This window comes from Polypterus senegalus, chromosome 11, assembly GCF_016835505.1.
Source record: "Polypterus senegalus isolate Bchr_013 chromosome 11, ASM1683550v1, whole genome shotgun sequence".
Taxonomy (NCBI): Eukaryota; Metazoa; Chordata; class Cladistia; order Polypteriformes; family Polypteridae; genus Polypterus; species Polypterus senegalus.
Genome location: NC_053164.1, coordinates 74,555,830 through 74,578,129, shown reverse-complemented (window position 1 = coordinate 74,578,129; position 22,300 = coordinate 74,555,830). Strand labels below are relative to the sequence as shown.

The window sequence follows — 22,300 nt, the reverse complement described above, 5'->3', positions numbered from 1 at the left end:
CAGATTGAATACTTTTTTGGAGAAAGTCCAGTTTATCTAACAATATATAACTCGGCTTAGAGTGCAGGTAGATCCTGACACATGGAGAAAAAAAAACACAAACCAGCAGTTGTGAAAGATTTCAAATGCAAGCAAAGGCTGTTCAGTCACAACTTTTGTATATTACTTAACCCAACAATACAGGTGAAAGATGCAGTGAAAAAGGCAATGTTGCTTGTGCACTGCCTTTAAAAACACAGTGGAAGAGGAACTTTAACCAAAACAGGAAATACAGGTTTCACCAGAATGTAGGTTCTGGTACAACAAGGTAATCAGACATGTGCCTGTTACAGCATTCTAAGTTTAGAACCAGCCATTATAATGACAATAGAGGGAAGCATGCAAAGCTGGACCACAGACACCCTACTGTGGTCTACTGGAAACCAGAAGTAAGATCTATGCACATAAATTACTTTTAGTTCATTCACAGGCTTTGGAGTGCTGCAAACTTTTGACAAGCACTTTGAGGGTAAATCTACCCCTCTACAGTTAGAAACTACCACAGCAGTGTCATATCTGAGCCACCCTGGATGACTGCGAATCAGGGCATTGGGCCAAATGGAACACATCAAGAACAGAGGCTTGTTTGTGATCAAGGCAAATGCAAAAGGACTGCTGGACACCCAACACAAAAGAATAAACGTTAATTAGTCGCTGTTACATTTACCAAGTGGCAGCCATATGACTGGCTTTTTGAGAGTGCAGGTTATTTTCATTAACAACCAAGTGTGTAATAAAAGTAGATGCAGAATACATAAAATGGGAAGATAGGAGGAAGAAAGATTTTAACAGGCACATGCTAATAGTACGTTTCCTGTAAACTGTTTGGAAGCCAGTTCAAGTGATGCTAGTTTTATCCAAGATGTAAGAGAATTATTTTCATGTGACTGAATAATATACTTTTATATGTGGAGTGCTGCCCGATGCTCTCTTGCTGTGTTATAACACACACCTCAAACTCAAAACTCATACTTCTTCATCTTTGCCACCTAAACCTACTATGGCATTCATCAGGTTGTGAGTTTTCAAATATTGTAGTTGATGACATAGGTAATCATCCTAGACTATGTACGATGAAATGCATCATATGTTTGGCATTGTTTAAAGCAGACCATGCATCTGTAAAACATGAAGCTATGCAAATTGGTTCCCAGAGTGAGGTGGCCTTATTAACTTTTTGAAAATCTAGTATGAAAATACCAGTCCTACTTTTGTGGCACAGTCTTGCTTAATCTTTCTTAGTTCATAAAGATGGTAATGAGAAAGGTTTAACATACATATAAGACATTCTGGATACTGCAATAGTATTTTAAAACTATTAAAATTAAGTTTGAGTTGACCAGAGAGGTAAAAGGAAAACTCTCTTCAAAAAAAGGATTATTGAGGATAATTTGAAAATATCCTACAGTACGCCAGAATCACTGTGAGGTTTCATTACTATAATTCTTTAAAAGTATCACTATCTCTCTCCTCTTAATCTGTTTTTCATCTTTGTTTCTGTGTCTCTTCTTCAATTATTTCTCTACTGTAGAAGGTGAGTGACCAATCAAAAACACCTTAAGTCATAGTTACATCATTCATACCCACCGTCAAGTGTAACATCACAAGACTCATTATACCATAGCATGAAATCAACCCAGTAGATCCTTCATTTTCATTACCTTCCATTTATTTAGGTGATAATTGGATGCAAAATATTGCGAAAATGTAAAATGTCATCTATACACAATTCTAGCGTCCTCACACTATTAAGTTATGTGGCTTGCTTAGGATTATTCTGAATCCATGTTAGGAACTGAAGCTTGGGGTTTAGTCTTGTTCTTTATTGCCAGCAAAGTTTGTTCTTACTAGTATCAAAGAGAGTGGCACAAAACTAAAATCCCCATTAAACCCAGGAGTTGTGTAGTGTAGATTCTGACTCACTGCATTTCACCATGCGTTGTACTACCAGTCAGTCTTTTGTGCAGCTGCACTCATTTAACATGAGTTCAATATCAACTGTTCTTCTGTTTAATTGTCTAATACATGCTCAGTTTTGAATGTGATGTTATTTTCTCGTCAAAAATTATATTAAAAATGCTTCACATTTAAAATATAGTGGCAAGCTAGAGTAATGGGAGTGATGTGAATTTCAAACTACAATCAGTCTTATATGGCAAATTCCATAACTAAACCGTATATGTAGAATCTATGTGCGTGTAATATGTTGTAGTGCCAGCTAAATAAGGAACAAATTTAAACCCTACTTAATAGAACAAAGCAACAAATAACTTCACGACTTACGAGAGGAACCAAAGGAAACCCAGAGAGTATTGCTGTTAGGAAATAGTATATATTATGGTATGCAACCTTTTTCATTTAACTCATAATGTATTTTTTGGGTATGGTAATAGACAGAGTAAAAGACCGAGAGGAACTGTCTCCATTATGCTATAAATCTTTTTCAGTGTCAGGTTTATGTGGTCCTGCACCAGACAGTATGCATAGCTTTTTCAGTCCCTGATGAAAGTACGTCCATGTCGGGGCACATTATCAGCAGGGCTTTTCTATTATTCAAGCCACTTGGTTGAGTGCTGTTCCCAGAGTCCCACATGTAGTATAGTTGGCCTGTACACATCAGGGCAGATACCCATTAGAATGAAAAAGCCCACGAAGGTAATACCCCATCTAGATATGCTCTGCAAACACTTCAAGGAACTTTTTTTTTCCCCTGACTTCCCTTAAAGTGATTTTCACAGCTGTGTAAATGTTTTCTTTCTTCTGACCTTACATATTTTAACTCTCAAACCTACTATGAAATTTCTTTGATCTTTTTTGGGTCATTCTCTTAATAGCTGAATGTGAATGAACCCTACTCCTGACTTTTTTTAATAATTTAACACACTCTGCTATTATGGTTGTTGAATTTTTTCCAGGGTGTCCACCACTCAGCACATCAGACGCAGGGCAGCTGTTGTCGAATGGGGAAGAAAAATTAGCTGAAAGGCTAATTAAAGAAGCAGAACCAAGAAAGTCCATTGGTGAGGGTACAGATTTTCAGGTCCACTTTTACTATGACGTGTACACGTCACTCCGCTTTCAGTTAGCAGAGGTGTTATTAAAACTTAGCACATTTAGGACAAACAAAAAGCTGTCTATGATTAAGTTCTATATAATTTCATGAAAAAAACTGATAAAAATAGGAAAATATACCTTCATCAGATTATTTAAAAGTAATATATAGTATTTGATATTTGTGGAGGTCTGTAATGTGCACAATCAGATATCCAGGGATTGGTCTTGCCTTGCTCCTGTTGCCTGCTGGGATAATATCCAGCTTACCTATGACCCTGCTCTGGAAAAGTTTGTTTAACAAAATGTATGAATGAATGTTAATACAGAATAGTGTATGTACTTATTGCATATTTCGCTGGTGCGTGTGGAGTTACAAAATTAGTACATATTATTTTTTTCCCAATTTTAAAAACAAAAGCTTAAGTGGTAAAGGCTGCACTGCCTGCCTTACCAAATACAGTGGAACCTCGGTTAACAAACGTCTCTGAACACGTACAAATTGGGTTACAACCAGAAAGCTTGCCAAACTTTTGCATCTGTTCATGACCACACACTCAGTTGACGAACAAGCCAGTTTCCCTTCTGGTTCATACACGCTGATGATTGCCGCACATGTTCAGTCTCTAACTGTGCATTCGCTGTGAACTCTTTGTGCTCTATTTCGTTTCCCTTCCAGTTTGTATATGCCGATGATTTCTCCACGTGTTTAGTCTCTCCCTGTACTGTACATTTTTCTTGGTGCATCACACAGAGGGACTCTCCCTCAAACCTGTAACCTCCTCTCAACCCAGCTTCCTCCTGTGGTATAGCGGGTCCACAGCTCCCGTCAAAAAGGCCAGTTTTATTAAATAATCAATTTACTCGCGGCTTAGCGAGGGGGCGTGGTGGTGTGTGGCGAAGCGGTCTGCATCCGTAATTGTTTCCAGGAGCTGCTGATTGCCACAACTACCACTCCTCTTCATAAATAGAAGCGCAAGTCAGCTAAAGGGAAAAAGAATAGAACAGGAAAGAACAGGAGGTTGCAGGAGAAGGCAGGAAGAAAAAGCCAGTGCAAGAGAGAGAGAGAGAGCGAGCGAGCAGCTGATCAGGGAGCCTGGGTGTTTGTTTCAGTGTTTTTCAATGTTTTTACATTTAGTTTAGTATTACACTGTGTATTCTGTGGTATAATTAACTATTTTTGTGCTTAAAAATCTTTAAAGAAAATGTATTTACACACAGTTTGTACGGTCTGGAACGGATTAATTGTATTTACATTCAGTCCTATGGGGGAAATTACTTCGGGTTCCGACTAGAGTTTTGGAACGAATTATGGTCGTGACCCAAAGTTCCACTGTAGTGTGTCATAGAGGGACAGTGATTTGTGCTGACGCATTATTCCAGGCATCGTCTTCAAATTTCAGTGTGGATGATCTGTGTCCCTTGCATCTCAAAGACTCATGGCGACTTAATTGGTAACTTTAAATTGGCCCAGTAGGAGCAAGTGTGCCATTGGATAGACTGGCAACCCATCCACAGTGCAAATCCCACCCTTGTCACCAATTTCTTTCAATTCTTCTTTTAGACATGCAAAGCTTGTCTCTTGAGAACACTGAGTGGTGTGCCTCCTGGTGACGTCAGCTGATATCTCTCTGTGCCAGCCCCTACCGTCTCCACACAGTGTCACCACTATGGATAGATAGATAGATAGATAGATAGATGGGATGAATGAACAAATAAACTTTATTTGTTGCTAGGGTGAAATTTGGCTTTTTACGGAAGCGTCTTAAATATATTAATACATAAGTACTATAGATAGTGTGTGTGTGTGTGTTTATATTTATTTATCTATGATATGATCACATAAAACAATGACAAAAAAGGAAGATAATTAAAAAGAAGCAAAAGCTTCTGACTTGGCAGTTACGTTCCCAGTGAGTCCATCAAAGAGTTGTAGAATGTGTAGGATGTAATTACATACATTAAAGGAACATTGTCTCCTAAGAAAGGAGGAAAATACTCCTTACTTATACCCAGTTCTGCCAGGACTGTCATCTGTTCTCTGCAAACCTAAATATTGGGTTAAGGTTTACAAAATGGACGGTTGTTATTCATGTACCCTGTTTATTATATACAGTAAGAACACTCTTGTCAGTCTTATAAAGACCTTTATGTGACATCAGGAAAGGGAATAACAGAAATCTTTAATACTGCCCAGAGTCAGCAGATTTAACTCATGACAATATCAAATTTCTCAAGTTATTGTGATTCTGTCTGTATATCCAACATTTTTAAAATGCTTTAGTTTGTTGTTTTATGCTACTCTCAAGCAGTCTAAATTACATTCACACACAATCCATGCTAGTTACAAATTACAACTTTTAAATTATAACTCTGCATTTTATGACTGTTATTATCTAGAGCAGCCCTTGAAACGTACCAGTACAGCTAAATTTAAAGCAGGCATCAAAGGGCCAGCATTGAGCAATTGTCTGACCTAATCTAAATATAAAATTATGTAATTGTGGATTTATGTCTTCTCTTGCCATATGAAAGAAGAGACATTTTGTGTGTGAAGTCGGTGTATTCACGTTGGTTTCAGGAAAATATTGCAAATTTAGCAGTGATTGCAATTATGTATAAAATGTACATATTCAGCTATAGTTCTTCCATGATAAAAAAGCTAGAGCTTCTGAATAAAATTAAAAACATATCAAATAAAAAAGAAAAATATCCATAATTAATACTTGTGAACTAAGTTCATGTATAATATTTTTAGATATAGTGACATCAGGTACACACATGCCAGCATATCATAATTCAGGCTATGGTTGTTTTCATTCTCCACCATCATGTAGAAATTATCCCTGCAGTGGTTACAGGCACATTTAACTTTCAATATGGTGAGTGGTAGTCCTTTGTAAAAACAATAAATGCTTAGGTTGTAGTGCGTTTGGACTTGTTTTCATATGGTATGTTCAGCTGCGTTAAGAGGCAAGAAGAGAATATGCCTCAGACTTTTGCATTTCCAAGATGCTTCATAAAGCAGGTCAGCTGACCCACTCAGTGTCACATAATTGCTACATAATTCCAAAATACTCCAGTTGTGGATATGAATATTAGTGTGACGACAGGAGGCTGGCCTACAATTCAAATGCTGAGATATGTTTAAGTGCTGTTCATTTTAGTTCATGAGAACATTTACTATGAGTGACTTATTTAACAATATTTTATTCAACAACTGGATGACTTCACATGTAGATTATGTGACACGAGTAATGTGAGATTTTCTTTTGAGGAAATTTACATATTTTTTTGATGTTGTCCAATGTTGGTCACCATAGACATACATCTTGTATCATGAACTTTTTATTTCTCTATGAAAACTGAGGGTAAAAACATTTTCTTGGTTAGAAACATATTTAAAAAAATATCATTTTTGGATGAAGTTTTCCTTTAACATTGACCTTGCTTATTAGATTGTTGGTGTCTCTTTAAGGATTAGTGGCAGGATATGCTACAATTAACAGGGGTTTCCTTACTGTCAACTTGACAGGATTAGTGGGGGTTTAACTTTCGAAGAGAACCACAATTCTGTGTTTTCTCGTAGTGGATGATGCAGTTTGAATTCCAGAGAAGAACAATTAATTACAAGGACATCAAGGGCATTGAACCAACACCTTAAAAGCCACTGTATTTTCTTGTACATGGACATGAAACACACTTTGATTTGATATTTGTCAGTTGCATTTTTCTAACATGGTTAATGCACATTCTGCCCTTTCCCTCAGTAGTAAATGATGCAAGTGTTTAATAGTGTGCTCTAAGGCTGAAGAAATGTGATCAGAAATCTTAAGCTCAATTTTCAGCTACAAATAATCACCATATATAGTAGTAGCTAACATCTCTTTATCTTTTAGAAAATCTTATGCATGATGTCAGACTGGGTGTCAGTGTTTTGGAACCATTTTCAAAATTGCCCTGCTTTTAATTTTTAAAAAGAGATTGTCTGGCTTAGGTTCCAAAATATATTACTGATTTGCCTAAAAAGACTACGTATTCAAAGAATTTCTCACAAATTAAATGGATACTTAAGGAGACGCCACTTGATATGATTCCAGGCTGGGAAACCTCCTACATGGAGTTGGCATGGCTTTCCGTTGTGGGTTTCCTATAGAGACTTTAGTAATATCCAGCTGCCCAAACGTATCATCCTTGGTTTTTTGTTGACCTTTAATTTCCCAGAGGTACTGGTGTCCAGTTCAGGGTGAGACTTTGCTTTCGGTTTATTTCGGCTAATCCCAACCAGCAATCCAAATGCAAAAGCATGGAAAAATGAACTATTGTCAGATATATTTAGAATCATTTTGTACAATGAAACAATTTTAATGTAAGTAAAAGCTTTAATTACAATGTTGTCATTTTATTGGAAAACTCTAAGAGCCTGTTTTTTTATTTGAATTTAGAGGATTAGAGCACCAAATTTGGTCTGTTGATATTTCAAGTAAAAGGAATACCCATTGTTCTATCAAAGTTTACAGACATATTTATGCTTTCTACTTCAGTTAACTTGAAACGGATTAGTGCAGCATGGTCTCACAGCGCTAGTGGAGACCGAGTTCAGATCTTAGTGCAGTCACTATGTGAAGTTTGTAGTTTGCCTACATTCACGTGGGCTTTTTACCAGGTAAATTTTCCTCCCACATCCTATGTGTGTGTTACATTAATGGGTGACTTTGATTAACTGGAGTGTGGACTTTTATATGTGTCAGTGTACCAGTGCTGTGGACTGGTATGACATCCACGTTTCTACCCTGTGTTTCTGAGTAGACAGACTCCACAACCTTATTGGACGGATGAATGAATGAAATGGAATATCGGCTATAGTTAAAGAAGCAAAATTTAAAAAAAACTATACTCTGATTAGCACCTAAAACCAAATGAAACAGCACTGCAGTTCTGCATTCCCTTGTGTAATGAAAAGACCTAGTGTCCACTATAAATTTTCAATGTATTTTTTAAATCACTTACAACTATTATTACACTTTGTTCACTGTAGTGGTTAGAATGGCAGTCTCACATCTCTCCGAGTTTGAATATGACCCAGTTATTAGCTGTGTGGAGTTTGCACAATCTCCCTGTATATATGTGTGGGTTTTTCTGTTGAAAATTTCAGTTTTTTTCTCACATATCAAAATTATGTGAAGAATATTTTAATTAATGACTCTAAACTGGTCCTGACAGTGTTCTCTCCAATGAATTATTAGACACATGTGGATTGGCCTTGTAGGGGTGACAGTGTGAATGTTCTCTACAATGGATCAGAGCTAGCTCCTGCCTTGTACCGTCTGCTGTTGGGATAGGGTTTGAACCCTGTGACCGCTTGGATCTAAAAGGTTCAGAAATTGATAGATTGATGTTAATCAAGTGGCATTCTTCATGAGGCATTCCGATCCAAAGTGGTTGCTATTTGCAATCTTCAACCTGTATGTAATGGGTTTATGCTATCAAGTTGCTTGTTTTCTTTTTTTAATCATTTGGTCACTGCTTTGACTTTATGAAACACAAAAATCTTTAGGTGCAGCCATTTGTTTCACTGTACACCATTCTAATCTGGCAGCTGTCATCTAGGTGTCCTTGTGTGACTGCCTGCCAAGTTAAATTAGTAACCTCCATTTCAATATCTAACATAATCTGCACTTGTCACCTTTCTGTAGTTTTGAGATTGGCGTTTCTAAAGCATTCTTCAGCCTAACTACAGTCTCAGACAACTGCAAGGATTTTATCACAGTGATAAATAATCCATCCATTATCCAACCTGCTATATCCTAACCACAGGGTCACAGGATCTGCTAGAGCCAATCCCAGCGCCAGCCCACCACAGGTGCGAAATAATGTTGCTGTCAGTGTCAGCTATACCCATCTCAGCTTCAGCAGAAACTGAAAATGAAAGTTTTAAGGAAAAAACAACCCCGCCTGGATAAGCGGGTTAAGAGAATGGATGGGTGGATGGGACAGTGTAGCATCTGTGCAGTGGGAGAAGAAGCATTGAATGCAACATGTTAGGTTCTGCTTTTATAGTCCTGTCTATTCCCATTTATAAAGTTGTTAATATTAGGTGGTGATCTGTTTTGCAATACAGTGTGCTGGTTGTTTAAACACAAAACAGCTTAACAATTTGTGATCAAAATAAATGAAACATAGAGAACTTGTATATTTTTTCGTTGCTGAAAATAAATCCGTGAAATTGGGTGAGAGTTTTTGAAATAGGCTAGATTTAGTCTGAGATACCTTTTGTTTGTGTGCCCTCAACTTATTACTGTGGTTACATATGTAGTTTAACATGCAACATTTAAAGTCCGCACCAAATCTGTGCTCTTTAGCTTCAGACTTAAGTTTTTTGTCTTCTAAATCACATAAAGCAAACAATGTTAATATTGACTTCTTTACAGTCATACAGTACATGCTATTATTTCATGTGCTCCAGTTGTGACACCTTTAATTTCATTTATCATGTTTGTGCTCCATTCTGGTAAGGTTGTGTAGCATACATTCCATGCATAGTTCCATTCTTGACCATTTCATTCATCTCTTTGTAAGTATCTTGTTTGATGGTTTTTGAATTGTAATATGATGCTTTACTTTGTAAAATGATGTGGTGCAGTATAACACTTCTACCTCCCATCTCCAGGAATATGGTTTGATGGCATATCTGGTTACTGTTAGTCACATTTTGCATTAACTCCCGTGGTTTTTTTTCCAGATATTATATTTAATTTAATGTTTAAATAATGTGCATGTTAAGTTAACTGGTAACTGTAAATTATCCTGGCACATAGTAATGTGTTAGGGTATGGGTGTGTGTGTCTGTGAATTCTGATGAACTAATATCCTATTCAAGGTTATTACCTTCCTTCTGTCCAGTGCTGCTAAGGTGGACTCCAACTTCTCACAGTCTGGCAATGGAGAAAGTGGTATCAGGAAATAGAACACCCAGTATAAAGACCTATATGAAATAAGGTTTGATAAATATGAAGAAATACTTACTGGACTGTTTTTGTTTCAGTTCATGTTGTCTGTAGTTTGAAAATTATAGACCATTTTAAATGTAAAAGGTTATCATTAAATAATGCATTTTAAGATGCTGTCCGCTGTACCTTTTATAGTGTGAACTATGGCAGAGCATAGTTTATAATACAAGAGTCTTTGATAAGAATGATAACTCGAACACTGTGTGCAACCTCCCATATTTCTGTGTCCATGTTTTCAGATCGTGAAGCAGACAGTGAAGAGGAAGAAGAAGAGGAGCAACCAGACCCCAAAAAGCCCACAACTGATGAGGTATCCCTTTTTGGCTTTGTTGAAGTGACAGAAGGCCTTGCTGCTGCTCCCTTCTTTCTCTGAAGTCTTCTATCTGTCTCTGTCTACAGGGTACAGCCAGCAGTGAAGTCAATGCAACAGAAGAAATGTCCAACCTGGTCAACTACATTGAGCCTGTCAAATTCAAGTCTTTTGACATAGCAAGCAGTCAGTGGCGCTAACTTTAAATTTGAAACTAATGAATTATAGAAAATAATTCAGTTCTTTGTCTTACCCTTATTTGCTTTGAATTTTATAGAAAGGAACAAGTATTTTGAAATGTCCTCATTTGTGGAGACAAAAGGCTTGGAACAGCTGACTAAATGCCCAGAGAAGTTTGTGGAGTATCTTTTTGAAGGGTGTTTATTCATGACATTTAAGGGCCGTAGACCTTCTTTGAGATAGGAACTGTGTCTGCTGCATGTTGTATTTATTTATTTATTTTTTTTTGATAGATTACCAAGTTTAAATTGTTGTAGAATGTTTAAGTAGGATTATGATGCTTTACTGTCATTGATATTTTCCTCGTCACCTCATCATGATTTTATGGGTTTTGACAGTTAAGCCTCTTCATCTTCTTACTCTTCTTCCTCTTTAACCACTTCTGTGTTGGGTCAATGTGCTTGCTCAACCTTCTACAAATGGCTCAGCCCTGCACCTCCCTGCCATTGAAGCCCTTTTCCTTCAGATCTTTTTTTACTTGATTTATCCATCTCCGCTTTGTTCTCCCTTGCTTTCTCTTCCTTCTACTTCCATTCCCGTTACTCTTTTGCCTATATATTCATTGTCTCTCCTGATCACGTCTATACCACTTCAACCTACTTTCCTGTACTTTCTTAGATATCTCTCCCACTTTTGTTGTACCTCTGATTGTCTCGTTTCTTATTCTGTCATTTTGTGTAACTACACATTCATCTCAACATTCTCATTTCTGCCACATCGAACTTCTCCTGTACACCTTTTGGCGCCCATATCTCAGCACCATACATCATTGCTAGCTTTAACCTTTCCTTAACCTTTGCCTTAATTCTTTAATCACACAATACTCCTGATACCTTCTTCCAATTGTTCCATTCACACTGCACTCTATGGGTTATCTCTCTGTCTAGTTTTCCATCTCAGGCTACCACTGATCCTAGATGTAAATATATCCTCTCTTTTCAGTAGCTCTCCCTGCAGACTAACTTGTGAATTCTGAGCCATTCTTCTGTATATTAAATAACAAAATATTTAGTGATATCTCTTGATTCAGACTGCATTTATGAAATATTTTGGAACATAAACTTTAATACAAAGGAAATCATTTCACCAGGTTTAACATTTAAAATTCGTATAAATAAGGATGTAGGTTTTTTTTTTTATCATTTTAGTATAATTATGTTTTCTAATATACTATGGGCATATAGTATAGAGAACATATTATGATGGAGTCAATATTTTGAGTTTGGATTTACACATTTTAGCCACTTTTGAGAATGATTTGAGCACTTTCGGTGTGATGTGTGTCATGACATGAGTCTGTTGACAAGATAACTGAAAAACAGATTGTTCATCTGAATTAACACTTGGCAGAGTTTTTAGCATTTTTATATGCTGTAGGCCTATTAATTATGAGCAACATCACACCAATAGATTTTGCTGTACAGAATTAATAATTTTGCATTGTTTGTGTACATTGACCTGCAGTATTTACAGGTAAAATTGTGTCATCATGTAGGGAAGGCCCCATTGGTCCCTATTTATCAACCCAAGAAGAAATGCAGAATAACATGCTAATATGGTAACACATCCATCCATCCATTTTCTAACCCGCTGAATCCGAACACAGGGTCACGGGGGCCTGCTGGAGCCAATCCCAGCCAACACAGGGCACAAGGCAGGAACCAATCCCAGGCAGGGTGCCAACCCATTGCAGGACACACACAAACACACCCACATACCAAGCACACACTAGGGCCAATTTAGAATCGCCAATCCACCTAACCAGCATGTCTTTGGACTGTGGGAGGAAACCGGAGCGCCCGGAGGAAACCCACGCAGACATGGGGAGAACATGCAAACTCCATGCAGGGAGGACCCGGGAAGTGAACCTGGGTCTCCTAACTGCGAGGCAGCAGCGCTACCATATCATTTTGAATTTTTTTAATTTGCAGTATACTGTATATACTAGGAAAACAGTGAATCAGATATATGTAAAAAATAAATGGAAACATTATTAGTATTTACAGTGTATAGTATGCAAAAACGTACATGAGCAACATTACCTTATCTTTTGAAAGAAATTAGCTTATTTCAAGTAATTGTCATTATAAAGTATGTCACATTATAAAGAAAAATATTTGGTGCCTGTGCAGCAACATCAAGCACATGTCAGCAATATGGGCTACCGTAAAACAAGAGTGTAAGTGACACTAAACAAGGCAATGGCAATAATAATAGGGAGACTTGTAAAATGAAAGCTGTAAATGCCACAAATGAACCTAAAACACATTCCAGACAGTTCATACAAGTTACTGAGCTACAGAATGGTTAGTCATAGGGCAAACAGATGGCTTATCCAGGGTTTTAGGTACAGGTCATGTCAAGCTCAGGAATGTATGGTTGGAAAATGGATGGATGGATAAGAAGTGTCTGTGAGCTGAAGTTACCACTTGCTGAATAGTGTTCTGACAATTAGTTTATTTCTGGGGTTCTAAGTGCTGTTGCCAGACTGATGCAGCTGGTCAGTCTACTTATCTTTGTGCATGGGAGACAGTTAAAGGTGCTGTTGTGCCCGTTTTTAATAAGCAGAGGGCTACTCATGAGTGGTTCGATGCCCCTCCTGTCCATGTTTCAATGATGTTTTCCTTTTCTTTCCCCCTTTAGCACAAAATCAGCTTCAGGCCTTCCTACAGTGCTTAAAATTATGTCCAACATCTCAAAAAGATTAAGTAAGGTCCCGTATGGTTACTGAGGGGATACAGATTTCTGTTCTATACTTTATCATTGGTCTGGCAGATCCTTAAACTAAAAAACATATATACAGTCAAGTTACTTCCTTAGAATAAATACAGGCTAATAGTTAACACAAATATAGAATAATATTGTCAGTACCCTGAAGAAGGCTGTTCAGCATTGTTGCCGAGTTTAATAATTAGAAGGTGAACTAAAATCATAGCATTTAATCTATTTGCTTTATTTCTTTTGCGTATCGTTCTTGTACAATTTAAACATTATAGCAGGAATTAAAATATATTGACAGTATTACTTGTGTGCGGTTTTCATAAATAGTCTTTAAATTCCAGAGTGCCGTTCCCTTTTTTTAACCCCATTTCCATGGTAATGAGCCATCACAAATATTGGCTCTTGCTGGGGAAGGAAGTCTGACAAGTTTACTAACATAATGCCTTACGTAATTGAAAACATATTTTTCTCTGTCTTAGCCAACTCTAGTTACAATTTCCTGAAAGTCAAAGCCATGGGCAAAGCTCAGGGATACCAGCTGTTCAGATGGAATTGTTAACAAGAGTTACCTGCTGTATATTACTCTGGTTGGAGAGTGAAAGAACAATCAAATGAAAAATTGAAGAACCATGGGAGGCCAGTGCTATCCAAGTTGAACAGCACCCATTTGAGACTGTTCAAGTCAGATTTTTGAAACGGTGGTGCATAAGATCATTTAACTGCCAATTGACAAATATAACATTAGGTAGTATTGTTAGAATTAAAATGTCAGGAATGCAATGTTTTTTTTTTTTGATGCATTTGCTTTTGTTTCAGTGTATTAATTTTTATTCCAATTATTTTGTATTCATTAATTTACTATTTGTCATCATTATTACAGTGCCATCATTGTCAGAAGCACATTAGTATCTGATTTTTTTAATATTTCCATTTTGTTCCTATATGTTGAGATATCTCAACTTTTCTTTCTTTTCTTTGATTTTTTTATTGTTATTTATAATTTATATTGGAGGAAACATTTTGTGAATATGGATGCCATGCATACCTATACAGCTTGTGTCGGCACTACAAATGCATTTGAATCTTGAGTGTCGGAACCTTGACTAATTCAAAGGAAAAGTCTTTGTGAAAGACTGGCAATGGCAACTTTAAAAAAAAATCAGTTTGAAATAAGATTTGTGGTTTTGAATTATGTTTCATTTTGTGGATTTAATTCTGGTTTCATTCTGCTTATTCTATGTGAAGAAAGACAAAGTCCAAACAGAAGGTCTTTGGAATCTCTGTCACTTGCATCAAAAAATGCTTGTTGGCTTGTTAGCTTGTTATAGTATTACTTGGGTATGTTCCCTGAAGGTAATCTTTTCTGTTTTCCTATTAACTTTATCTTTTGAGGATTATTTTGTAATTTATTTGTTTTTTCTTTTCTATTTAAAGAATTCAAAACCCTTAGTTCTCCAGTGAGGCATTAGAAATCCTCACATTTGTTGTTTAGCTTCTGTTTTTGATTCCCCTTATGGTTAGCATTTGATTCTTTGTCTTTTTTGAATTTTGGCTCTGTCTTTGGTTTTTGTTACTGGATTATGTTTTTTGTTTGCTTTTTGGTTTGCCTCTTAATTAATGGACAAGAATTTATACAGAAGTCTAATTAGAGTACATTATGCCACATGCACAGAGGATTTCCAAATAAGAATTGCCTCTTACAGTACATATTTTCCCTAATATTACTGAAAAATGCATATGAAACACCTTCATTGATATTAAGAATAACTAAACAAGAACAAGACTTCCCTCCCTAAACTTGCTTCAAAAACAGTCTTGCTGTTGCAACTATTTCCTAATGTCAGGTGATCTGGGAAACTGGTTGCACACAGAGTAATGTCTGCTACATAACTATGTCAGTGAGGCATCAAGAGTATCACAAGGGGTATGCTGTTCACCTTCTGTAGGCAAGAAGGTGGCAACATCTGCATCAGTTTGAGCAATAGGCAAAACGGGCAACAGTGCCTCCTCTGGTTCTCTTGGCTTTGGAGCATCTACCTGATGCTGTTTATCCAATTTATATTTTCAGTTCTGTGTACTACCAATATTCTTAGTATAGGAGATGCAGTAAATAAACCAGGTAATGTTTGACCTAGTCTATCATATATGTTATCATAAATATAATTAATTGTAGGTCATGGATAATTTAGCACTATTTTGGCTTTTCTCTACTCCATTCAAAAACTTAAACCCAAAGGGGGTTGGTTGAAGGCCCAGGTTGCTATCAGCCTTTTATCTCTTCTTGAATTCCTCTCTTTGAAAATAGGTTTCTAGATATAGTCACCAATCTTCTAAATATAAAAGAGCTCTCGGCTAATTTTTTTTTCCCCTTACTTAAGTTCCTGCAGTGAACCTTGCATGAAACTTATTCATTTAATAAAGTGGAAAAATCCAGTCTGTGTTTAATGTAGGAATTAGCAAGGGATCAGAGATAATTGAAAACATTGGAAATTAAATTAAAGTAGAGATATCTGAGGTTAAGTGACCATAGAGCATTTAATGAGTAACTAAAAATTGACTTAAAAAAGTAAGAAAGATGGTCAATGTGATAAAAGCTTCTTACATAAGAGAATTCCAAATTGCTGAACTGTTAAATGTCTGTTGTACATTGATGTCTGGCATTTGCTGTTACACTTTTCCTTCATAAACCCATCCAGATACAATAAGAAACAGCTGAGCCGGATATACCCAAAAGGTACTCGGGTAGACTCCTCAAACTACATGCCTCATGTTTTTTGGAATGCTGGATGCCAAATGGTAGCGCTTAATTTCCAGACACTTGGTAAGTTTTTAGCTCTTACACTGCTTAACAGCAGTACAGAAATTACAACATTGTAGATGAAAAGAAGGGAAAGCTGTAAGAGAATGACTATTGATATTAAGTCTAGGTTGAAGACGTCAAGCTTATTACCATGTGTAATAATTCATGTTCATAACTATGTTTACTAATACATTTTTCCTCCTAACTTTGCCATCTGGATATACAGTAGCTTAATGTATTTTATGTATTTTTTGATGAATATCATCTAAATATTGGGTGATAAAAAGTTTTAGGTTGGTCCTATTAAGAGAAATGCCATTAAAGATTGGGCAACTGGGAGAACAGAGTGTGGCCATTCTTTGAATCCACAATTTCACAGTGTAACCTGTGCTGTGTAAGCATGTGATTTGTCATGAAACACAAATTGGGCACAAATGGAATGATGGACAGCTTTCTTCACCACTTTTCTTTGATATACTGCTATAAACTTGTGCCTTTTGAGTCAAATAATCAGTATGGCCTGCACTCTCAATATTATAAAAAACCATGCACATGGTTTTGCCAACATTTGCTTGCACCGTTAAGGTCTTTTGTGTTGGAGAATCAGCATGCTTCTTCCATTTTTTCAAGTTTTGTTTGGACTGTAGTTCAGAGTAATATATGGTATTTTTGGTAAAACATTTCTTAAATTTCTCTAAAAATTATTAGCTGAGATTCTCCTTGGAATGCAGAGGCTGTGGTGCTACATTTTAGGCGTCACCCTTCTGTGTACCCAACACACACAGACCAAGCTTGTGTTTACTGTTCATAATGGATTCACCTGACCCCCAAATAATCCCTATAATGTCTTCAATCTTTCACACCATCACTGTTTGATTATTCTTTAAGATTTGTTCCAGTGTGGCTCTATTTTCATTTGTTATCGATGTTAAGAAGAAGATGCTGTGGCAACCCTGAGTCCTCTTTGAGTAATACCATGCCACAATGAAATTCATCATGCATTGATGTGTTTGAAGGGGATTGGCAAGAATAAAATCAATTAAGTCTTACTGTTCTGTATTATTAGAAATTCTCCAGTGTTTGAAAGCATGGCACTTAATTTTAAGAATTTCAGAGTTGACTTAGTTCTGATACAAGAAACATACACTGCAAACCACAAATACTAGAAATTTGTAATTCAACTTGTAATTATCACAAAGAAAATCACATAGAAAGTGAGCCCTGTAGAATATCCCTTTAAAGATCAGGCCTAAAACATTTGGTCAGTGGCTCCCAAATAAAACAGAGGAGCTGAAACTTACCATCTCCATGCAGAAGAACATCCAGGACTGCTTTATTATGGTCATTACGGAGACATAGCTCAACCTGACAATTCCAGATGCGGCTATTAAGCTGGCGAGCCGCTCTAGCACATCGAGCCGGATTAGAACGGGGAGTTTATTTGCCAAGAGAACTTACAGTTATTATAGTCACCGCTGTATACCTACTTCTGACTGCTAATACTACATTTGCGTTGGGCTTTCTTCTAACTGCCATTAGCAAACAACACAATGCCCACCCACATGCAGTGTTTGTAATAGCAGGTGATTTTAATCAGGCAAATTAAAAAGCTGTGCTCCTCAAATTCTATCAAAATGTCCAATGAGAAGAAAATGTGCCATGAGAGGAAAAAACACACTTGACCCTGTGTACTGTAACTTCAATCTTGAATTTAAAGCATTACCTTTACCAAATCTGGGCCAGTCTGACCATATCTCTCTGCAATATTGATATATACACCTCTACTGTACTGTTTTATATAAAGAGCTGCATAGACAATGTCACAATAACAAACCAAATTTGTGCTTCCCCCAACAATAAGCTGTGGATTACAAGAGATGTACAACTCTTGCTAAAGGCTCGCAATAAGGCTTTCCAAACTGGTGATAAACAGCAGTACATTGTTGCCAGGTCGAAGCTGAAGAGGGGCATTAGAGATGCCAAAGCATGCTACGAGTGGAAAATTGAGCATTAATTTAACAACTCAGACCCCTGCCATGCATGGCATATGTCAAATTACTAAATAAAACAATAATACCAACCCAGCTACCAGTAAGAGCCATTCCTCACTGGCAGAGCAGTTGAACTGCTTCTTCGGATGCAATATGGAGGAAAGACCAGGAACTCTCATGACCACCATTCTAGCCCCAAATATCAACAGCCAGGTACTCACTATACAGTCTGCTGATATTATACGCAAAGTCTGGAATATCAATATATGGAAAGTGGTTGGCCCAGATGGTGTCCCAGGGTGCATTCTCAGAAATTGTGTGCGGAGTTAGCGGAGGTATTTATAAATATCTTCAATCAATCTCTATCACAGACATCTACCATAGTAGATAGTAGTACATAGATAGACAGCTGCTTCATTAATCCCAAGGGGAAATTCACATACTCCAGCAGCAGCATACTGATTAAAAAAAAATATTAAATTAAAGAGTGATAAAATCGCATAGTGTAGAAGACGCCATTTCCTCTGTTCCACCTAGAACTGCGAGGAACATATTCACAGCTGCTGTTTGTTGATTACAGTTCTGCTTTTAATATCATCATACCCAGCAGACTGTTTTCCATGTTGTCCAACCTAGGCCTCCAGCATAACATCTGCCTGTGAATACAGGACTTTTTAACAAACTGGTCAGTCAGAATGGGACCCCACCACTCCCCCACATTGTCACTCAGCTTAGGAGTTCCTCAAAGTTGTGTGTTAAGTCCTTTCCTTTACTCTCTGTATACATATGACTGCATACCAGCCCACAACACCAATGTCATTGTTAAATTTGCAGACAATACAACTGTAGTGGGGCTACAAATCTGCCTACAGGGAGGAGGTACAAAGACTGACAGGCTGGTGCATAGAGCATAACTTGATACTTAACACCAAAAAACACCAAAAAAGCTAAAGAGCTGGTCTATGATTTCAGGAAGAAGTAGGATGAATGAGTGGAGAGAGTATCTAGTTTTATGTTCTTGGGTACCAGCATCTAAGAACATCTCACATGGGCAATAAACACAAACTCACTGGTTAAAAAAGGAAAACTATTTTACTTCCTGAGAAATCTTAGGAAGGTTGATCTGTTGTAAAAGTTACTGGTGTCTTTCTATCTTTGTTCCATTGAAAGTGTTCTGACTCATGGGATACTTGTGTGGTTTGGCAACACTCCAGAAGCTGACAAAAAGGCTCTGCAGAGAATCAGAAAAACAGCAGAGAAATTTACCTTAGCTTACCTTGGAAGGCTTCTACATCTCTTGATCTCTGCGGAAGGTATCTAGCATCATAAAGGACTATTGCTCAGCTCACAAAATGTTTGAACTTCTCCCCTCAGGAAAGAGATGTAGAGTGTGGACCACAAGACTAATGAACAGTTTCTACCCCAGACGATTACTACATTAATTCTATACTGAAATCACATACATTACAGACATAAGTGTGAAATATATTCATCAATATTACTTGTTTATTAACTTGTGCAATATTTAAAAAAATATATTTTTTTGCATATGATTATTGTATAATGTATATATGTGAGAATTTTAGATGTGTGAATTTCAAAAGTATGGTTTTTGAGTATCATTTCAGGAAGTGTTGCGGAATCTCATTGTGTGTGTTATGCAATGACAATTAAGGAATCTTATCTCAGCTTTATAAATTTCCGTATCTTGTGCTTAGACAGACTGAAAGTTATCTTAAGGAATAAAACTTCTAGCCTTCGTGTTTTTCAAAAAATTGTTACCTTAAACACTTTTACTGCCATCCCAGTAGTCTTTCTTTACAGTATGAAGATTTTTGTAACTTTCATTGCCAGAAATCTATTCCTTTTAAACCAAAATCTGAAGGCGTTGATCTGTTATACGAAAACATTGCCTATATTCTTTACAATGTATTTTCAGATTTACCAATGCAACTAAACATGGGCATCTTTGAGTACAACTGCAGGAGTGGCTATATACTGAAGCCTGAATTTATGAGGCGTACAGATAAGAACTTTGACCTTTTCACAGAGGACATCATTGATGGAATTGTGGCCAACACTGTTAGCATACGGGTGAGGTTCATTTTATCTGACTTCATAGATCCTAGTTTTTTTTATTGTTAATGAAATTATTACAAGTAAACACTGAACCTTCTAAGATTTATCATGTGTGAACATTCAAAAGAACATCTGGCTTTTTGGACAACCTGTGCTAGCTAGGAAATTGATCAAAATTGAGGTTGGAAGTTCTTGGATGCCAGGAAGAGTGTACCATCATCTTTGAGTGACATCTCAACACACTACTTCCTTTTCAGGATAGTAACAGGAATACATTCTTCACAAGCACGGTGTCTCTGTGGTTGCTAATAATTAGTAAAATGGCAAATCAATAAATAAAATGGCAACTCAATAAACATAACATTAAAAAAATTACCCCAACCAAAAAAACAGCAAGCGTGTAGAAAAACATCAAAATGCTAACTATTTTATAACTAACCCAATGTAAAATTACAAAGAAGGATACATGTCAAAATTAGGATAAACTTGGATTACGGGATAAATTAATACATTTGGAGTAGCCTGTCACATTTAGTAGTCGTATTTTGTATAGCATACTATGTCATATTGACAGCACAGACTGTTGGATCAATGAACCCTGTAAATGAATGGGTAGTAGTTAAAAATCTAGTCTTCAATGCACAAAATATAAACAGAAAGACATATGTGGTGTAAATCCCCTCTATCTATCTAATATATAAACTAACAGGATGAAAAAGTGTTCAAAATACAAAGAAATTGCAATTGAAAGGTCTGTCAAGTACATCTCCAAACCCAGTATCAGAAGAAGGAATAGTTTTACAAGAACCAAATATCCCAAATGATCTCTTGAGAGGTATTTCATCATGCTGGGATATGTCACGTGCTAACCACCTTTATTATGGTCTCTAATTAGTATCACTTTGTAAGGTAGCTTAAGTATCTCATTACTGTTAAAGTCGTCTAATTCAAATGATTTTTACCAAATCCCACACACCCACAAATTTTTCATGTTTTCAATCAGATTGGGCTTCTAATCTGTGTATAAGCATTACCTGAGCAATACAAGCCCTTGACTCGTCTGTCATAAATGTGTTTTATTCAACCTAGATAACCCAGGGCTTCCAAGAAAAACAAATAAGGCTCATCCTAAGGTATGCCAAGTCGCAAGAAGCTTATGTGAAGTGAGAGACATTATGGGTGGGCAGAAAAATGAATGGGCAGAATGGTAAATTAATAGTTACTTATTTCCTCATGAAGGACTAAACATTTAAAAAAATAGACCAAAGGAAGGCAAAGCAACTATGTGCTTCAATCTTAAATGAAGGCATGTACTAGAACCAGGTAATGCAGATGAAAAACACCATGCAAGAAAATGTATTTCCATATAAAATCATACAGAGAAAAATATATCCAAGTTTTCCAAATGAGGTACCTCAAGTTTAGTATGTTATCAATTTTAGCAGCTTGGCAGTCAGGGTAAAAAAGTATTAAATTCCCTGAAATATAAGTGGATATTCCATAGCTTGCTGTCACTTGTTGACTTTCTAGTTAAAGGAATAAAAATTATGGATTTGTATATTCTTATTTTTTGGCAAGCTTTCCCATATTCTAAGTAATCAAAAATAGCGTATATTATTCTTTAATACCCCTGAGGATACTCAATTAGGCCACATGTATGTGGAATAATAACCATCCTTGGAAAATATATTTGAAAATCTGTTGAAATCTACTTAGAATTCACAGCACCTAAAATAGTTGAGCTGCTGTATCTAAGATCGATCAGGGTTTTAGAACTGTTTCAAAGCACTTAACCAAACATTTTAAAAGCCTACAGCATTTGAAACAAGTAAGCAAAAAAGAACTAATTAAGATAAGTAAGTACACACAAACTTGGGTTCACATTTAGAACACATCATTTAAATGTCATATGAACTCAAAGGTTAAGTCAAAATCATTGGTGATGACATACTCCCAAAAGGCTTTTTTTGCCCATTGAAGTCACTGCTTAAGGTAGCAGATGAACTTCAGGTGCTTTTTACTGTTGAAGCTGTCGAGTGCAAGTAATGTCTTTGTTGTA

At 36.6% G+C, this 22,300-nt stretch overlaps 1 protein-coding gene across 3 annotated transcripts in view; it reads left to right on the top strand.

Moving 5' to 3' along the window:
- The window catches only part of plcb3 (phospholipase C, beta 3 (phosphatidylinositol-specific)), a 258,088-nt gene that overhangs the window by 183,822 nt on the left and 51,966 nt on the right, over positions 1 to 22,300 (top strand). For 2 of the 3 annotated variants that reach the window (XM_039769056.1, XM_039769057.1), the window contains exons 15-20: positions 2,955 to 3,059; positions 10,340 to 10,410; positions 10,500 to 10,596; positions 10,688 to 10,772; positions 16,068 to 16,192; positions 20,102 to 20,256. In XM_039769056.1, coding sequence (XP_039624990.1) covers positions 2,955 to 3,059; positions 10,340 to 10,410; positions 10,500 to 10,596; positions 10,688 to 10,772; positions 16,068 to 16,192; positions 20,102 to 20,256 — 638 coding nt within the window. The remainder of the gene's footprint in view (positions 1 to 2,954; positions 3,060 to 10,339; positions 10,411 to 10,499; positions 10,597 to 10,687; positions 10,773 to 16,067; positions 16,193 to 20,101; positions 20,257 to 22,300) is intronic. The other variant, XM_039769058.1, reaches the window with a different exon arrangement.